Raw genomic sequence first — 17,938 nt, 5'->3', positions numbered from 1 at the left:
GTTAGTTATTGTTAGTTGCCTTGAGCAGTATTTTTTAGTGGGAAGGTAGCATAGAAGCTTAATAAATAATTGGGGTATCACTACCGAAAAGACCCTCGGTGAAGTCTTATCAGAGCTCTAGGCAGGCAGTGGTCAAAAGTGTAAGACCAATCCAATGAGTCATTTGAGGAGGCATTTCAGTTTCTCAATCTCTGGGGTGAGTGTGCATTCGGTAGAGCATGTGCACATTGGAAGTTTACACAAACAAGAGGGAGTTTTTATTTTTCTATATAAGAAGATGGAACAAGTTGGTCACGAATACATAAAAAAAGTAAATGAGTTGGAAATTTACTTCATACGTTTCACTGTTGTTCTCTGTTATCTAGTTTTTCTGCTTATCTGAACAGTTGGAATAGAGACATCCTGTATACACTAGATATGTGGAATGAACTATTCTTTACTTCCCACTTTCCTTGGAAAACCATGGTAGCCAGTTATCAACTTATTGTGCAGTGAGTTTAGAGATACTCTGAAAAAACATGTGGAATCTGATGTCTTAATAAGCAGATTTATGTTCCGCCTTTCACGCTAGCTACTAGGAAGCAGGAGGCTCCTTTTCACAGCTGGAGATATAGGGAAGAGATATAGTGAGAACTTACTTCTAGATTAGCTTATGTTAGGATTGTTCATATCAAGTGAGAGTCAGTGACTGCCTCTATTCCGTTTTCTGTACGCCGTATTGTGGAACTTTTTAGGATAGTCTGGGGCCAATTACATACTGGGCCTAGGGACGCTGTGGACTCATCGAAGGCCCGCTGTAATGCACTGACTAGGCACTTCCAAGATAAAATCCCTTGCATCTGCTGGAATGTAGACTCCAGTCTTAATACAAATGAATCAGGTGAGATATCCAGAGTACAGCCTAGTCTAGTTTTCTTGGATGAGTTTCAGTTTGTACAGCTCAAGAACATGGACAAGGTGCTTAGACAGATTCATGTGACCACTTCCATATTGGATTCTTGCTCCCCTTGGCTTATAAAAGCCAGTATGGAGGGAACAGCTGGGTGTGCCAGAGAAGTAGTTAATGCCTCCTTTCAAGAGTGAATGGTCCCAGCCCACCTGAAAGAGGCAGTGATGCGGACGTTCCTGAAGAAATCCTCTCTGGATCCAGAAGATCTAAACAATGATAGGCTGGTGGCAAACATTCCTGTCCTGGGCAAGTTCCTTGAATGGGTGATGGCCAATCACTTCCAAGCACTCCTGGATGAGACCAGTTATCTGGACCCGTTTCAGCCGGAGTTCAGGCCAGGTTTTAGCATGGAAGCGCTGTTGGTTGCCCTGTATGCTGACCTATGTCAGGAGAGAGATAGGGGGAATGTGACCCTTTTGATACTCCTTGATCTCTCGGTGACTTTTGATATCATTGACTATGGTATCCTTCTGCAGTGACTGAGCTGGGAGCTGGGGGTACTGCTTTGCAGTGGTTCCGCTCCTATTTTGGATGACTGGCTCCAGAAGTTAGTGCTTGGCAGATACGGCTCAGCCCCGTGGATTCTCTAACATGGGGTTCCTCAGGGGTCCCCCATGCTATTTAACATCTACATGAAACTACTGAGTGGGTCATCCAGAGTTTTGGAGTGCATTGTCATCAGTATGCTGCTTAAACAATACAGAAGGTAGCAGTTGGAATTGCCAAAATAGAATAATGCTAATCAGCACACAACTGCTAGAATATTAAATTATATCAAAAGAACTGAGGTAAACAAACATGTTATGTAACATATTAATTTTGCCGTATCACATATCAAGCATGAGAATACAATAATAGTTTAGAGAAACTGAACAAGTTGTTTACAATAACCGAACAAAAATAGTTTACAAAGACTGAATGATAACTGAATAGTTTGCAATAACTGAGCAATGAGCAGAAATAGTTTGCAAAAACTGAGCAATTACAGGCCTCCGGCTTCTTTAGCCTGTTTCGCAAATGCTTCATCAGAGTCAGAATATCACAACAACATCACAATGCTTATGAGTGGGGAAAGAGGAGGATTTGTTGAATTGGTTCCTTAGATTCAAAAAGACTTTTTTGTCCTCCAAAAAAGGATTGACTTGGATCCCCAGCCAGAAAACTCAAATCTTCAGGAGCAGTGCGTTCTTGACCAGATCTAAGTCAATCCTTTTGCTACCCAGAGAGCTTCGGCTATGGGGCAGTGTAGAAATGAAATGAAATAAATAAAGAATGAATGAATGTGCCTTGGTTTACAGCTGTCCTTCAAATATTTGACAGTAACTGTAAGGCGCCAGGCATCTCAAACCCAGAGATAATGGCAGTAGAGTCCAGGCACTTTCTCTTTGCAGGCAAAGGGAATGACTGGGCTGCTCTCTGCTGCTCTGCATCAGCACCCTGCTGATGGCCAGGAGATGTACTGTACTTTTCAGCCTAGTAGGATTAGGTGACCTGCAGGGTCAATAAGGACTTATTTGGTCTTACATAGATATGGACTTTGGAGTGGCTGAGCTGCTACAGAGTGCATGGATGCCCTGCTGGCAGTGCTCAAAGTAATGGAGCATAGAGGGGGACATGCCCCCTTTCCTCCGCCAGTCCGCTTAGCTACTGTTTTAGATGGCTACTAGGGAGGGGCCATAATTTGGCTAAAATCAGGAGAGCCGAGGATTAAGCTTCTCTATTTTCCCCTCTTTAATGTGAGCACTGCCTGCCTGAGCCTGCTGAGCCACCAGTAGCCTGCCCACCTCTTGGCTAAAAGTCCTGAGAGTAGCATGACTAATGTGGCAAGTGACTGAGAACTGTGCTGCATTCCAAAGACTGAAAAAAAATTACCTTGCTAATATTTGACAGCAGGAACTATGATGGCCCTGGCCATTTAGCTCTGTCATAAATCAACAATTAAGTTTTAACTCTGATGTATTTGCTACTGAAAGGTGACCTGCTGAAATGGCTGCCATGCAAACATTCTCGTTTCTTTTGCCACTGGAGGAGGCATGGCAGTTTGGTGATGTATGTGCCATTTGTAGAAATAGACTCTAAGATGATCTGCGACATTTTCTACTTCTATGTCATGGGAATAGAAATCTTAAGCATTTTCCATGCATCAAGTACTTAGGAAATGTGCTGCATCCCTGAAGGCACACAATGTTATAGATTGCTGTTTGTGTAGGAGTTTTACATAGACTTCTGTTGTCCTTCCCACACATAGCAACAGCTGCATTGCTTGCCTCAAGAAATGTTTTTTTAGGCAGTGGCAGCAGCCACAGAATAGTGACTCTAAAAAGAAACACCATCAGACATGGAGAATTCTCCTTGCCTTCTTGTCTACATTTGCTTGTCCATTCTCCCTTTTCTACCATTTGCTACTTGCATGATCTAAACATCTCTTTACATTCACTTTTGTTTTCTATAGCTTCCTCAGTGAGCCTGATACTTAGTATAAACATTTTTGCTTTATGTCTCTCTCCTGTAGAGTCCATGTGCTCTTTTGAAGAACACCAAAAAGTGACATTGCCACATCACCTTTACTTCAGTGGTGCATAACTCAGTAAAGTTAGCTGATGCCCAGTTATGTAGAGGCCCCCAAATATCAAAACTTTTTGTGAGCCGCCCAGAGAGCTTCGGCTATTGGGCGGTATAAAAATGTAATAAATAAATAAATAAAAAAACTGACTTACAAAATGATATTTTAGATAGGGTTTTAGCTACAGGTTTTTTTAAAATGTGTTTTCAATTCTATTTCTCACCACTATTAAATTGTTGAATTCTAAGTTTTAAAATGTGTTGATGGAAATGGAAGTATACTTTACATTTAGAATATAGAACAATAAAAAATGGTGGAGCAGTTTTGTTCTTCATGGTTATATTCCAAAATGAGAGAATACATGTCAAGTAAATTCTTAGTCTTCCCTTCAACATTCCCATTATTAAAACCAGACTTTAGTTGTTAATGCTATTTAACTATCAGCTGTATGGAATACCAACTGGAGCCTGATACAAATTTAAATACTGACTTGGATAATTGCAGCAAAATTGAGATTGCCATACATGAATTCAGATGCCATTATCGAACACAGATTTGGGTGTGCTTAACTCTTCATTGGATTTTGGCCAAAAGGTGTGAATTTGAATTTAAGAAGTCCTCTTCAGTATTCCTCTTAAACTGTAGAGGTGGGTGATAGAATATCTTTATTTATCATGTATGCTAAATGATTAATAGGTTCCACGATCTACATAGAAAGCACTATGATAAGGTTCACATGATTACCACAGCCCACTGTGGCTTATTTAAATCATCGTGAGTTATGGTGAGTGCCAGCCATTTTGAATATTCAGTCCCCGGCGGGGAGTTGCTGTGGTTTACTGTGTAGGCCGAACCCAGATGGAATGATTTGTTTGAGGGGCAGTAACCCTCAAATAATCCATGGTCTGTTGTAGGGTTGTTTCCTCCTCCAGCAATCCCTGCCCCCCAGATTCGGATGACACAGCAAGCCATGCCAGCAAAGGCAATTAGGAAAATCTGGCTGGCACTGCGGGCATGCAAATTGCCCCAATGTATAACTCAACTGTGGTGAATGCCAAGACAATGGGTATGATGACAAGAATGATTCTTTTTAGCAGTGGGAATAAGGACAAAAATTAAGATTGACATCCATTTTGTTTTATTTAGACATGTAACATGTCCAGTCCACCTTTGGAAGCTTAGAGCTGCCTACATGTGGCTGCCTCTGGTCTTCCATTCTAGCCCTGATCAAATCCATACCCTTTAGCTTCAAAGATGCTATAGCATCAGGCATACTCTGATTAATCATTGCAATGTATAAGAAGATTGCCTCATAAAGTTGGAGCAAGTATAGGAAATGGTCTGTAGGACCCCTGCTATCTTAAGTCACAAAGGGCCTCAGCAGCTAATCCTAAACTATTTATTACAACAGCTTATGTTTAAAATTATTTTTGAGATATGATGTATTCCTCTACTTTGATACTAAATTACTTTCCTGATCTGTATATTTTAAGCTGCATATTTATAGATACGTTTTTAGTTTTTTCTTGAACCATGAATTTGTTGTGTTAGAAATTACCTTTATTTTGGTATATCAGCTAGTAGATGAATAAAACTATAAGGCAATGTTTATTATTTAACATGAACATTTATATTTGTGAGTCCATACTCCGTTTAAGATTAAAGGATTTTGCTCCAGTCTGTTCTTACAGCAAATGTGCAATGGTGTATATGTGAAAGAACAGAAACCACTCTGTATTGTCTAAACTATATGAAACAAAAACGTTAATGAGAGAGTAGCATTCTGGTGTAGAATGTCTGTGTTAAATTTAACACTGTATTGGGCATGTCTCTGTGCATCATGTCTATAAATGAAATCAATAGAAATAAGTTCATTATTCTGTAATTAGGTATATTGACTGCTGCCCTTTAAATCACTGAACCATATAACTAATATTTCCCCCCAGTGTCTCACTTGATTCAGAAGGGAAATGAATTGCCTTGTAATAGTATCCTATAAGATGAATACCTACACTTGTTATAGCCAACCTCTGTTCTTATTTTTGTTTTCATTGTTCAACTGCCAGGTTTAAGTTATTCCAGAAATTAATCTTATATAAATGTTTGAATTACGCAATAACAGTAACTGGAGGATGAAACTGAAGCCACATAATATTTCATCAATCCAATACAATGTTGTATGGAGTATAGTGCTTAGAATAGTGGAGTTGTGGGCAGGGGGCTGACTTTAAGAGGTTATAAACTAAAATTTGATTTAAGGGAAACAGAGGGAAATGGAGGCAGGGGAGAAATATGTATTTGTGGATATAAGACTAGAGATAAAAGCGGGGTGGAAGGCAGGGGAGGTCATAGAGGGCTTCGAAGGTAAGGGCAATGAGGATGATCAGGAGTTTGGAAACAAAGCCCTATGAGGAGAGACTGAAACAACTGGGCATGTTTAGCCTTGAGAAGAGAAGACTGAGGGGAGACATGATAGCACTCTTCAAGTACTTGAAAGGTTGTCACACATCTCTTTTCCATCATCCCAGAGTGCAGAATAATGGGGTCAAGTTACAGGAAGCCAGATTCAGGCTGGACATCAGAAAAAAATAATCCTGACTGTTAGAGCAGTATGACAATGGAACCAATTACCTAGGGAGGTCGTAGGCTCTCCCAAACTAGAGGCATTAAAGAGGCAGCTGGACAGCCATCTGTCAGGTATGCTTTAAGGTGGATTCCTGCATTGAGCAGGGGGTTGGACTCGATGGCCTTATAGGCCCCTTCCAACTCTACTATTCTATGATTCCTCTAGGATCCAGAGGAAGCTTGTGTAGGAATTTAAGCAGAAGCATTGTGAACAATTTTGTTAGCTCAGTGAATTGAGGGGAAGCTCACTCACTTTCTGATGTCATTTCGGTTGTGAACAACTTCCAGAAAGGTGGTATTTGTGTTAATCTGTAGCAGCAAAAACAATGAAGGGGCTTAGGGCACTCTTAAAGACCATCTGTTTTATTAAGACCTAAGTTTTCATGGGCTGATGGTAGATCAGGTTCTGGCAGTAGATCTCTGCTTATTACTGACACTCAGTTGTTTAACATTGGAGACAACAAAATGATTCCTGTTTTCTAAATGAAGAAAGAGGTGGGTCAGTAACTAGGTGTGGATTTCCATGTGGAAGCTCAGTTCAGTTCTGGTACTCAGAACAAATTCCTGGCCTCAGAATTCTGTAATTCGCAGTGTGTGTCTATTGCAACTGGATAGGATTAGTGAATGTTGGGTTTCAAGTAAAAATCAAAGTAGATCCTCTACGCCTGAAGTCTGCTCACCCCTGCACTTCAAGAGATGATTGAAGCATTCTCTTCTGTTGGCAGGAATATATATATATATATATATATATATATATATATATATATATATATGTGTGTGTGTGTGTGTGTGTGTGTGTGTGTGTGTATGTATGTGTGTATATATATATATAAGAAAATAGTGGACTCTAATCCACAAAAACTTATACCATCATATAGGTTAGTCTTTAAGATGCTACAAGCCTCTTATAGGCTAATTGTTGTTTTGTTAACTGTACATATTGTAAAAAGATGGTGCCATGTAGCATTGGTATTTACACACACACACACACACACACACCACATACACACACACCTGGCACCCCATGGATGTGCTGTTTAGAAGCAGTATGGTACTGAATACCAGTTACTGGGGAACAAGAAGAGAAGACTTTTGCCTTCAAGTCTTGCTTGTAACCTTCTTAGAGGCATCTGGTTGGCCACTGTGGGAAGCTGGTTCTTTGATTTGTTTCAGTAGGGTTCTTATGGTCAGTTAATGACTACAGCTTCAGAAAAAAGTGGGAAAGGACATACTAGTAGCTAATTTGTACAAATTTGGTGTTCTTTCAACACCTACATTTAACCACTGGGAAAGGTCACCCAGAGCTTTGGAGTGAGATGCCATCAATGCGCTGATGAAGCAAGTCTCTATTCTTTGTTACTGGCACCTTTAAACATTGCCTGTGATCAATAATGGGCTGAATAGTGATGGACAAGCTGAGAATAAGTCCAAACAAGATGGAGATGCTTGTGGACAGTAGAAAGCCTAGCTCAGGGATTGAGATTCAATCTACTATGTATGGAGTTGCAGTTTTCCTGAAAGGTCAGGTTCATAGCTTGGGCGTATTCCTGGATCTACACTGTCTCTGGAGCTTCAGGTGACAGCAAGGGCAAGTAGCATATTTGCATGTTTAGTACGCCAGCTGCAACCCTTCCTGAGTTAGTCTGACATGGCAACAGTTAAATAAAAGTCTAACCGTAATGTAACTAAGGCATGGATAACTTTTCAATGGTAGCCTCACATTGAAAAGCATTATTTTAAACTTTGCCTTTAAGGCTTTATTATCTTTTAATATGATTACTTAATTGTTGTGAATTTTGGTTGGCTTAGGAAAAGCAGTATAGAAATTCCATTAAATAAATAAAATTTCTAGGAAGCAACCAAAAAGTTGTGTACTACTTTCTTCTTCAAATATATGCATCCAGGATAACGGCTGTTCTTTCCTTGTACAAAAGAGAAACATCGAGAATTTGGCAGGCCAATCTCATATCTGGCAATCCTATCTCATATGGAATCATAGGCCGAGTAATGTTCTGGAATTACTTTGGCATGGAGGCCACTACAGTATATGCTCCTTCCATACTGTTTCAGTAATGTCAGACGGTCTAGCCCATATGGGAGGAAGTGGAGTTCCATCCAATGCCAGCATCTCATCTCTTGGGAACTGAAGCAATACTGTTGGGGGGAAGAACCATAGAGTAAATAGTCAAGAGTTTCTGACATTGGTGGAGCAGTACATGAGGAGCACTAAGGTCTAAAAGCAATTTAAAAGAATCCTTACTATAAGAATTACTTTTCCAAGCTCCTCCCATGTAAAATCCCACGTGCCATTAATCATTTTCCCTGATGTTAAAAAAAATACTTTTAAATGGAAGATGCATTTTTTATGTTTGTTTCAGATTCCATAATTGAACAGTTATTTAATAATGTCTTCATGTTAGCTTTGTAGAAATGAAACAATAAAGAATATATATATATATATATATATATATATATATATATATATATATAATCCCATAGGACCTTGAAATGCCTTTGTCTTTGTCTCTCGGCTTGGTTCAGCTGTGTCAGCACTTCTTATACTTCTCTATAAGGTCACTCAGAAATGATGAATAACCGAACATACTGTCCCTTTCATACTTTGCTCATGTAAGTGATATACCAGATTATTTTTTCAGTTTTACATTGAAATACTGGTGGGCCTCAAACATTGCGAAATTACTCTTAAATGAGTGGACATATATTTCCAAATATTTAATTGCTGTCACCTATTTCTAAATTGGCATTGACTAGTCTGCTCTTTGCAATTCATATTTTTCTGTATACCAAAATTATAAGTCAGAAACAGTACTATACATTTATAGTGACACACATGAATTCACATTTTGCTTCTATATTCTTCAGACTACATTTGAGAAAAGAAATTCATTATTACATTTACCACACCTCTTCATCAATATGCTAGTTTTAAATGGTACAAAATGCTGCTGCGAGGTATTTTACAGCACTATGTAATATTATGGTACCTTCCCTGTAAATAGAATATTTTAGAATTCATTGGTGTGTGTTTTGCAACTTTAACAATTTTATTGTTTTCTACAAAAGAATAGAGAATAAAAGACAAGCAAAGAAAGAAAACTTAACAGAACATTGCAGACTTAATTAACAATACAATACATCTAATGAAAACACATATGCAAAACATATAAGGCCAAATTCCATTTGAAGACATATATGTCTTCATGTCAGACATATAAGCTATCAGTTACTTCCCTTTAGCCAGCCCAGTGTTATGTATTAAGACCACAGATTATATATAAAACCCACAAACAAATACATCATTCTTTTGCAACTCTTGTATATACTCTATCAGAGGTTTCCAGTCCAATACAAACGAGGTTGTTGATTTTCATTGTTGACAGAGAATTGTATAAACAAGAGAGCAGTTCTGAATGTCAGAAAAAGAAATAAAATGTGTAGAAATTAGGAGGGGGGAGCTTGAATGTGACTCTCTCTAGAATACCAAAAGATAAGCGTCAAAACACAGATGTCAAATGCTATTGTTTATTTAAATAGAAATAGGGGCCCTTGCCCTAGTGTAGAACCTTTCTGAGATAGATCACCTATTTAACCTTTCTGCATTTCTTAATTAGGGAAATATCAGACTTGCTTTATTTCTATATGTACACATGTCTACGCATATTTCATGAATTTGGTTACTGGAGCACAATTCCTAGTGCAGTTTATAAATTGTACTGTAAGTTTTTTTAAAAAAACTTGAATCTGTAATGCTTTGGCGATACATTATTTTTTCTACCAACATTTTAGCAGCTTGCCTTTTTCAAAGAAGCTTAATAGAAATGTTTTCTCAGACAGAAGTTTTTTTAAGCTGTATTAATGGATTAGAAATTTAAATTTCAGATTTAGCTCTTTAGCTACTCAGTATGGTATGGGCTTTTTCTTACCTTAGGAAGAAAAATAATAATTAAATGAACTGACCACGTCTCTAGTTCTTAGGAATTGGAATTCCAAAAGGGAAAGAGCATTGGTCTCTCCAGAGCTTTTAAGCTGGACGTTCCACTACTTTCTTCTGAGTTATTCCAGTGATGGAAAGTCTTCTTTGAAATATACCTGATTTCTGAACTGTCAGGCAAAAATTTCTGAAGTAATTTAGTGAGACACAGGGGTGTGTATTCCTTTGCATTGTTATAATTTGTAGATTTGCTTAGTCACTCTAGACACACAATTTTTGGCAGATCAAAATGAAACCAGGGCTTTGCAACATAGAGAGTATGTTGTTGCTCAAGTTGTATTCAAAGAGTACACAATTATGTTAGAAAAACATTTATTTGTATTGCATGGCATTACAATAGGAAGTGAAAAATGACCACAGTTTCTAAGTGTGAAAAGTAATTGTTAAATTACTTGTTAGATCATTATGTATGTTTTAATAGGTACTTTGACATACACATTCTTCCCCTTTTAACCCTCTCTTCAATACCCTCTGTATTGAAATCTGGGCAGGATCTACAGTACTGCTTATAACAGTTTATCATGGCTATGACAACTGTTCAGGCCCAGGACATATACCGTTTTCATACCATTTTTAAAGTGTTATATCCTGCTTGGTTGAGATCGGCCCATAGACTATAAGAGGGGCCTGCCCTCTTGTACTTTGTGAAGCGCTGTAATGCTTTTTAAGACAGCTCAAGATATGACCTGTGGAATGTTTGTGTATGGAACTGGTGGGTGGGGGGAAGGACAGAATATTTTTGAACAGAATGTGACATGAATTCGGTATGCTAAGGCACTGAAATTTGCAAAACTAAGAAGGGGGTGAGTTGTTTTAGGTGTGTAGTTACTCTTTATTAGATTGATATTCAGTAAGTGGAGGATGAACTAAGATGAGAACAGGGATCTTATTTAGAATTTGAATTTGATGGCTGAAAGTGAGATCTAGTAGGGTAGAAGGGCAAGGGTAGACCTACGACTGCTGTAGAATGTTCTCATTAATATCCTTAGCTGACCAGTAGTTGCTTCTTCCACAACTTACCGCTCTTAATACTAGCTGAATCTCTTCAAGCTCAGTTATGGAAGTATCCAGGAAAGGTTGTGTGGCTGCTGCAGAGCTATGGTCTAAAAACTGAAATTTAGGTAGAATGCAGCCAAACTGATGGTATCTAGCTGATCCTCCTCCCCCTTTTTGTCTTGCTCTGCTCAGTGATGTGGTTCACACGTAACAGTGAACTTTCCCAGCATATGGCAGGAACAAGTGAGCATGATGCCTTCCACGTGATTGTTGCTTGCATATTACATCTGGCTATGTAAACAAACCATTCCTGGAGCTGATGTTGCGAAGTGCAAATCTGGTACTCTGGGTTGTTTAAAGTTAAACAACCAAGAGTTTTAGCCCAAAAGCAAAGCATGAATGATCATTGGGTTGCTGGGTTTACACGTCACAAAAGTCCAGGAATGGGGCATTCCTGGTTTGTTTACAAAGCCAAATACAGAATCATAGAACAGTAGAGTTGGAAGGGGGCTGTAAGGCCATCGAGTCCTATAAAGCACAAGCAATGAGTGCATGGAAACCAGTGCACACACACTCCAGTGTAGTTACAGCGAACTATGGGTATTTAATCAATAGTTATGACGTGTGTATTGGATCACTGTTGGCCCAGCCACATTTCTATTCCTAGCTCATTTCCAATATCAAGCTGGAAATAGGGAAAGTGGCTAGAGAAGTGGACTGAGAGGGCACAAGGCATAGGGAGGGGGGTAAGATTTATTTATTTATTTATTATTTATTTATTACATTTTTATACCGCCCAATAGCCGAAGCTCTCTGGGTGGTTCACAAAAATTAAAACCATAATAAAACAACCAACATGTTAAAAACACAAATATAAAATACAGTATAAAAAGCAGGTATGCAGGTATGCATGTCTTTTTCTTCCAGGGCCAGCAGGGAGCCTCATGGCTGCTTATAAGAAAGGGGCACAAGGTATTCATAATATCCTTTTCATTGCCCTGCCCAGGGGGATCTATCCCAAATATGGGCACCCCCACCTCTTCTAATCTCTTTCTCATAACTCTAGTCGGGATCTGGCTATGAAAAGCTCCTGTTTCATATCCATATTGGTTATAGACCAAGAATTATAATTGGTGAATTCCTTTGTTTCTTTAGTCATCTTGGCTTATTATTGTATGTGTTCTTCTCTTTGTTGATGATGATTTTGTTAACTTTATTTCGAAGTAAAATAAAATGTCATAGCGAGAGACATTCATTTCGCTTATCCCATGCACCTGCCACACACACTTCATTCTATTTGAAGCATATGGTCAAGGTTGCTGGAACTCCCCAGCAAACCAGCAGTAAGGATCTCAAATGCTTGGGAGGGATTTTCAAACTAGAAGTTCACATTAAATTTGCATGTATCCACTGGTCTGTATTATTTGGTTCCTCTTGAAATGACAAAATGATGAGGATGATGGTGATGCATAAAAGGCAAGGTGACCATAGCTGACCAACGTAGGTTCAGAGGGAGTAGTTAAGGCTTTGATAGAGGAAAGATTTTATTATTTGTTAGTTCAACTTGCTACTTACAGAAATAGTACAAACACCCACGCAAGTACAATACATAGCAATTTGGAAAGCTCACATTGTCCATGAGTCCCCTGTGATTTTCTTCAGAAGAGAGAAATTTCAGGGCTCCTTTCTGTGTTTTAACACAACCTCCTTTACTGACACGTTGCATTATACATGCCTGTGCTTTTGTATTTGTGTTTCACAAGTCAAAAGCCTGCTTCACTACTTATAATTGGTTTCTATAATCCTAAAGCATCAGAAAGACTTGAAACCTATTCCAGTAACTTAAGCATTACCCTCTTGCCCCTATTTTGCACAAACTTCTTATGTTTAAGCATTAACAGATATTCCACTCATGAAAGTCAATCACCTGGTTTGCATGCAATAATAACCCAGAATGTTTTAAAATTCTGGGTTATTATGAACAACACAGCATGCTGGTGCTGCAAACCTAAGTGGCTAAACAAACCATGGATTTAACACTGGATTTTATTAGCATTACTTGCAAACCAGGAACTCTGGTTTGTTATTCCCCTGACAAGCCAAAAATAATAATAGTCCATGTTCTTTGATTGTTCTTTGATTGTTTCTCTGGCTTGTTGAGGAAGGGACAAGCTAGTGTTTCTGGTTCACACCTAATACTAACCAAGCCATGAATGGAAGGTCCGTGATTTGTTTAGCCACACCCATTTGTTCATAATAACCTAGAAGTATTTATTTTTAAAAATCTGGGTTATCATTATGTGTAACCCTAAATATACTCATGGTAATGCACACTGATTCCTTTGAGATTGTTCATATGGTTCCAGTGGAAATTACTCGTGTGTAATTTGGACTGTTTTTAGTCATGCATATTCCATTCTTACATTTAAAATGACTTTGTGTTTGTTGTATATTTTTTTAAAAAATGTAAGTCTAAATCAACTAGAATGCTAGAAATATAGTCCAATAACATAAGCATTATCCCTCAGTCTTTCTTTCCTGTATCCTTAAACCATAAGGACTCCCCTAATAAATTTTGTACGGCTTTAGTATTGGCAAAGATATATGCTGTGAATTACTTAAATGTTTATAAAGTGTGTGCCTTGATATACATTTTAATTCTCCCCCCTACTTTTGTCTACAGCTTCCTGCAGATTTCACAAAACTGCACCTCACTGACAGTCTCCACCCACAGGTGACCCACGTTTCATCTAGTCATTCAGGATGTAGCATCACTAGTGATTCTGGAAGCAGCAGCCTATCTGATATCTACCAGGTATAATAATTAACAATTAAATTTAACTACCAAGGGTAAAATCTGTATTTTTAAAATTATGGACTCATAGAATCGTACCATGGAGTTTGGGGGCATTCAAGTAAATATCCCTCTTGCATTGCTTAGTTCCATAGCCTGTATAGAAACACATCTACATGATCTTCCTCATTTGCAGGCATATGCTTATGTATTTAATTTTCCTTTTGAAATAAAGCCATTTGTATCAGATTTATAGTCATTACACAAATAAAAGCCACTAGAAGATGACTTGTGGGAAATAGAGACTTTGGTAGCACTCACAGTGTTGATATATATGTAATCTTACTTTTCAAAACTGTTGAATATTGTCCATATCCATGATTTAAAATGTGATGTTACTGGCTGCACTGTGGAGCTTGCTAGTATGGGGAAGTATCCAATTCTTGTGTATTTTCTTATGAAGGTATTTACGAATTACATCCAGAAGTAAATGTTTACCTCATGTTTGATTATAATGTGAAAAAATATTAGATACAAATCTTATTTGCACGCTCAATTAACTGTTTCTTGAATTAACTTCATAGCAGGTATTTAATAGGGCAACTTTAAGAGCAGCTGTTTGCAATGAAAATTCATAGACCACCTTTGATTTGAATAAATCATGAAGCTGAATCTTGAGATGCTTTTGGCAATAATCTGAGAATATTCCTGTTTAAATATTCATGTTGTTTCTAAATTTGTATGTCATGTGTTATACATAAAGACAAATAAATCAATTTAGGGCGAGAATTACTTACCAAAATGAAATACGTAATCCTTCTAGAATCATTATTTATGAGAGGTCATTGAGGTCCCTTTGAATATATTGGGAAAAAATCTAATATTTTGCATATAAATATTTTGCTGGGTCAGGATAAGCAGTTATGCTCTTCCATGCAAGCTCTAGTATTTGTTGGAATTCTGTACTGACTAACTTTCATGTCCATAAAGGCACAATCCTTTATGGGCATGTTGACAGAAAAAAGTCCTACAACTCCCAGCATTCCCTGGCCAGGATGGCTGGGGCCTTAGCTAGACCTAAGGGTTATCCCGGGATCGTCCCTGCCTGCTCCCGGGATATCCTGTGTGTCATTTACATGAACAGGGATGACTCCGGGATGATCCCAGGATAAACCTTAGGTCTAGCTAAGTTGGGGAATGCTACAAGTCCTAGGACTTCTTTTCTGTCTAAACATGCATAGGATTGCACACTAAAAAAATTCTTGGTCTTTAAGGTTAGAGATTATCTACAGAAATATTGACTGTAGTTAACCGATTAAAAGTATCCAGTAGCCAGAACAAAGTACTTCCCACCCCACCCCATGCAAAGAGTATATTCATAAAATCTCATGATTTAGACTTTGTATTGAACATCAGTGCTGTTTGTACGTCATGATGGCGGGCAATGTAACTAATCACAAAGGAGTTGTTGCTGTTTACAACATTGATTTGCTTAAAGTGAAATGTTGCACAGTTGGATATATAGCACAGGTGAAAAAGTGAAAGAATAGCTTAAAAGACAGGAATCGTTATTTTTTGGTTTCATGTTTATGTTGCTATTTGGCATGGGTAGTGGGAGAACCATCACCATTAGTATTGAAATTCTGCTGATAAGTTAGATTTTAAAAAATACATACAAGACCATTGTTTAAATAAGCTTTTCCCCTCTTTGTTCATCAATATGTCCACTGCCACAGATTTTCTTACCTATTGATACAACATAAATGGATGTTACAGTGCAAATTTCAAAAATTGTGACCTATATTTAGAAGGTGCCATGAACCATTTCTGAATACCTGTGGCTCCACATGGCAACCGTAACATGTGACTATGCCTGGTCATATGATCTAGCCAAACTGCATAGTTATCAACTGTGACATGTCACACACTGTCTCCACATTTTGTGGCCTCCATGTGGAGGCATATGGGAGGATGAAGTAACCTATGAATTGTCCCTCAGTTGATTAAATGTAATGTACTCACCCATCCCAAAACAAGCTGCCTTTATTCTAGAATCCCAAATTGAACAAGCTGTAGTATTTACAGTATTCAGCTAAATTTAATACAAGTGATCCTCTAGTTGATGATATAATTGCATTCCATAGTTACATGCTCAACAAAGTGCTCACATTTCTTAATTTTTCCACCATAGTACTTGATCTGAGACTTCTGAACTTCACTCTGTAATTGTCAGCTTATTTGTAGCACAATACTAGAAGCAGATCAAATGACAAGTTAATCTTGATGAACTGCTTCAAATGGGGCAGTGGTCGATAACTGAAGCCTAGCTTCTGGAAACAATAGTGTATACACAATGCTTTGTTGATGGAAAATATTAAACATTGCACCCTTTTCTGTATTGACATGGAATTGCTGCTTCATTTTATTTCTGGAAATTGGTCCTCGATTACGATGCATCCAGACAATTACTTCTCTTGCATTTCATTGTTCCTCCCTGTCATAAGAACATAAAGAACAGCATCACTGCGGTGTTTCTCACACTGTGGGTGAGGACCATAGCCCGCCCAGTCTCTCCTCACTTGCCTGCCCCATGGCCGTGCCATAGCCTTTTGGTTAGATCATTGCTTCTCACATGCATAGTGCATAGGCATATGAGGGAGCGGGAGTTTGTTAGACTGAGAACAAAGTTGGAAGTGAAGAGAAGGAAGCGAGGAAACAGACATTGATGGTCGGAATGGCTAGCTATGCGTGAGGAAGGAGGAGAAAGAATAGGAAGGAAGGAGACAAAAGGGATGGATGGACTGAAGGATTGGAAGAGGATCATTTGGGGCTTCCATGGCTCCTTCTGGCTGCTTTGCTATGCACATCCCAGTCATCTTTCTTTCCTGCCCCATCTCCTGTTGTGACATATTCTGCAACAACAGTCACCTGCTCCACCTGAGAAGTACAACCTACCCTGTTTCCCCGAAAATAAGACAGTGCCTTATATTAATTTTTGCTCCCAAAGATGCGCTAGGTTTTATTTTCAGGGGATGTCTTATTTTTCCATGAAGAAGAATACGGTACACATTTATTGTTGAACAAAAAAAAAAAAGATCTTATTTTCGGGGGGATGCCTTATATTACAGCGAGAGGCAAAACTGGAAGTAGGTCTTATTTTCGGGGGATGTCTTACTTTCGGGGAATCAGGGTGGCATTGGCATTGGGAACTGAAGAGCTGGTGTGAGCAACACACACACACAGACTTATCTGCACAGCTGTGGAAGAGAAGTTGGAGTGAAGGTGGTTGGGAACAGAAAAGCTCGAGAGGAGAAAGGAAGGGAACTGGAGATATCCCTTCTCTGAGGATGTACATGTACATTGATGGTGCTATATAAATAAAATAATAATAATAATCTCTGAAGATATTGTTTATGATAGCAATAATGATGGTGGTGGTGGTGATAATCTGAGAATAGAGAAGAAGGGGCTAAGAGGGGGAAGCTGTTATAGGATGAAGAACTGGATGCAAAAGGAACAGGGAAGAGGGATGAGAGAAACTTCAGTTGGAGTGGGGAGCAAGTAGGGTACAAGTTAAGTGTGAAAGGAGGGAGAGACAACATATGACTTTTGAGAACCATGTGAGAGGGAGGGAAAATGTCAAATAAGCCTTCTCTACTTACAATTGGATCAGCAAATTCTACTTTAAGTAGGGAGCGTGAGTCATAAGACCTCCAGAGCCAATGGCTGGGTTCAGACAATCAGTTGGAGAAACAATGCAGTTCTGGTTGTTTCCCCTGTCCCTGCGTGTTCTGGTCATATGACCAGGATTATTCTAATTACCCGTGCTGTGTGTTCCGAACACAGTGCAGCTGTAGTGACTTTTCACCCACTTTGCAACCCAGGGCTTGTAGTAGGGGTTGCAGGGTGGGTGAAAAGTCGGATGGCATATCAACCTGCGACACAGCACAGGTAATCCTGGTCACACGACTGGCACAAGCAGAAGCAACAACAAACCCT

General features: G+C 38.7%; 1 protein-coding gene across 5 annotated transcripts in view; it reads left to right on the top strand.

Annotated features, from left to right (window-relative positions):
• RAPGEF2 (Rap guanine nucleotide exchange factor 2) overlaps positions 1-17,938 on the top strand; it is a 179,466-nt gene that overhangs the window by 115,616 nt on the left and 45,912 nt on the right. For all 5 annotated transcript variants that reach the window (XM_063135424.1, XM_063135423.1, XM_063135422.1 and 2 more), the window contains one exon: positions 13,829-13,960. In XM_063135424.1, coding sequence (XP_062991494.1) covers positions 13,829-13,960 — 132 coding nt within the window. The remainder of the gene's footprint in view (positions 1-13,828; positions 13,961-17,938) is intronic.

Source organism: Elgaria multicarinata, chromosome 10 (genome assembly GCF_023053635.1).
Source record: "Elgaria multicarinata webbii isolate HBS135686 ecotype San Diego chromosome 10, rElgMul1.1.pri, whole genome shotgun sequence".
Taxonomy (NCBI): domain Eukaryota; kingdom Metazoa; phylum Chordata; class Lepidosauria; order Squamata; family Anguidae; genus Elgaria; species Elgaria multicarinata.
The sequence above is the reverse complement of the archived record's forward strand: the minus strand, read 5'-3'. Positions and strand labels throughout refer to the sequence as shown.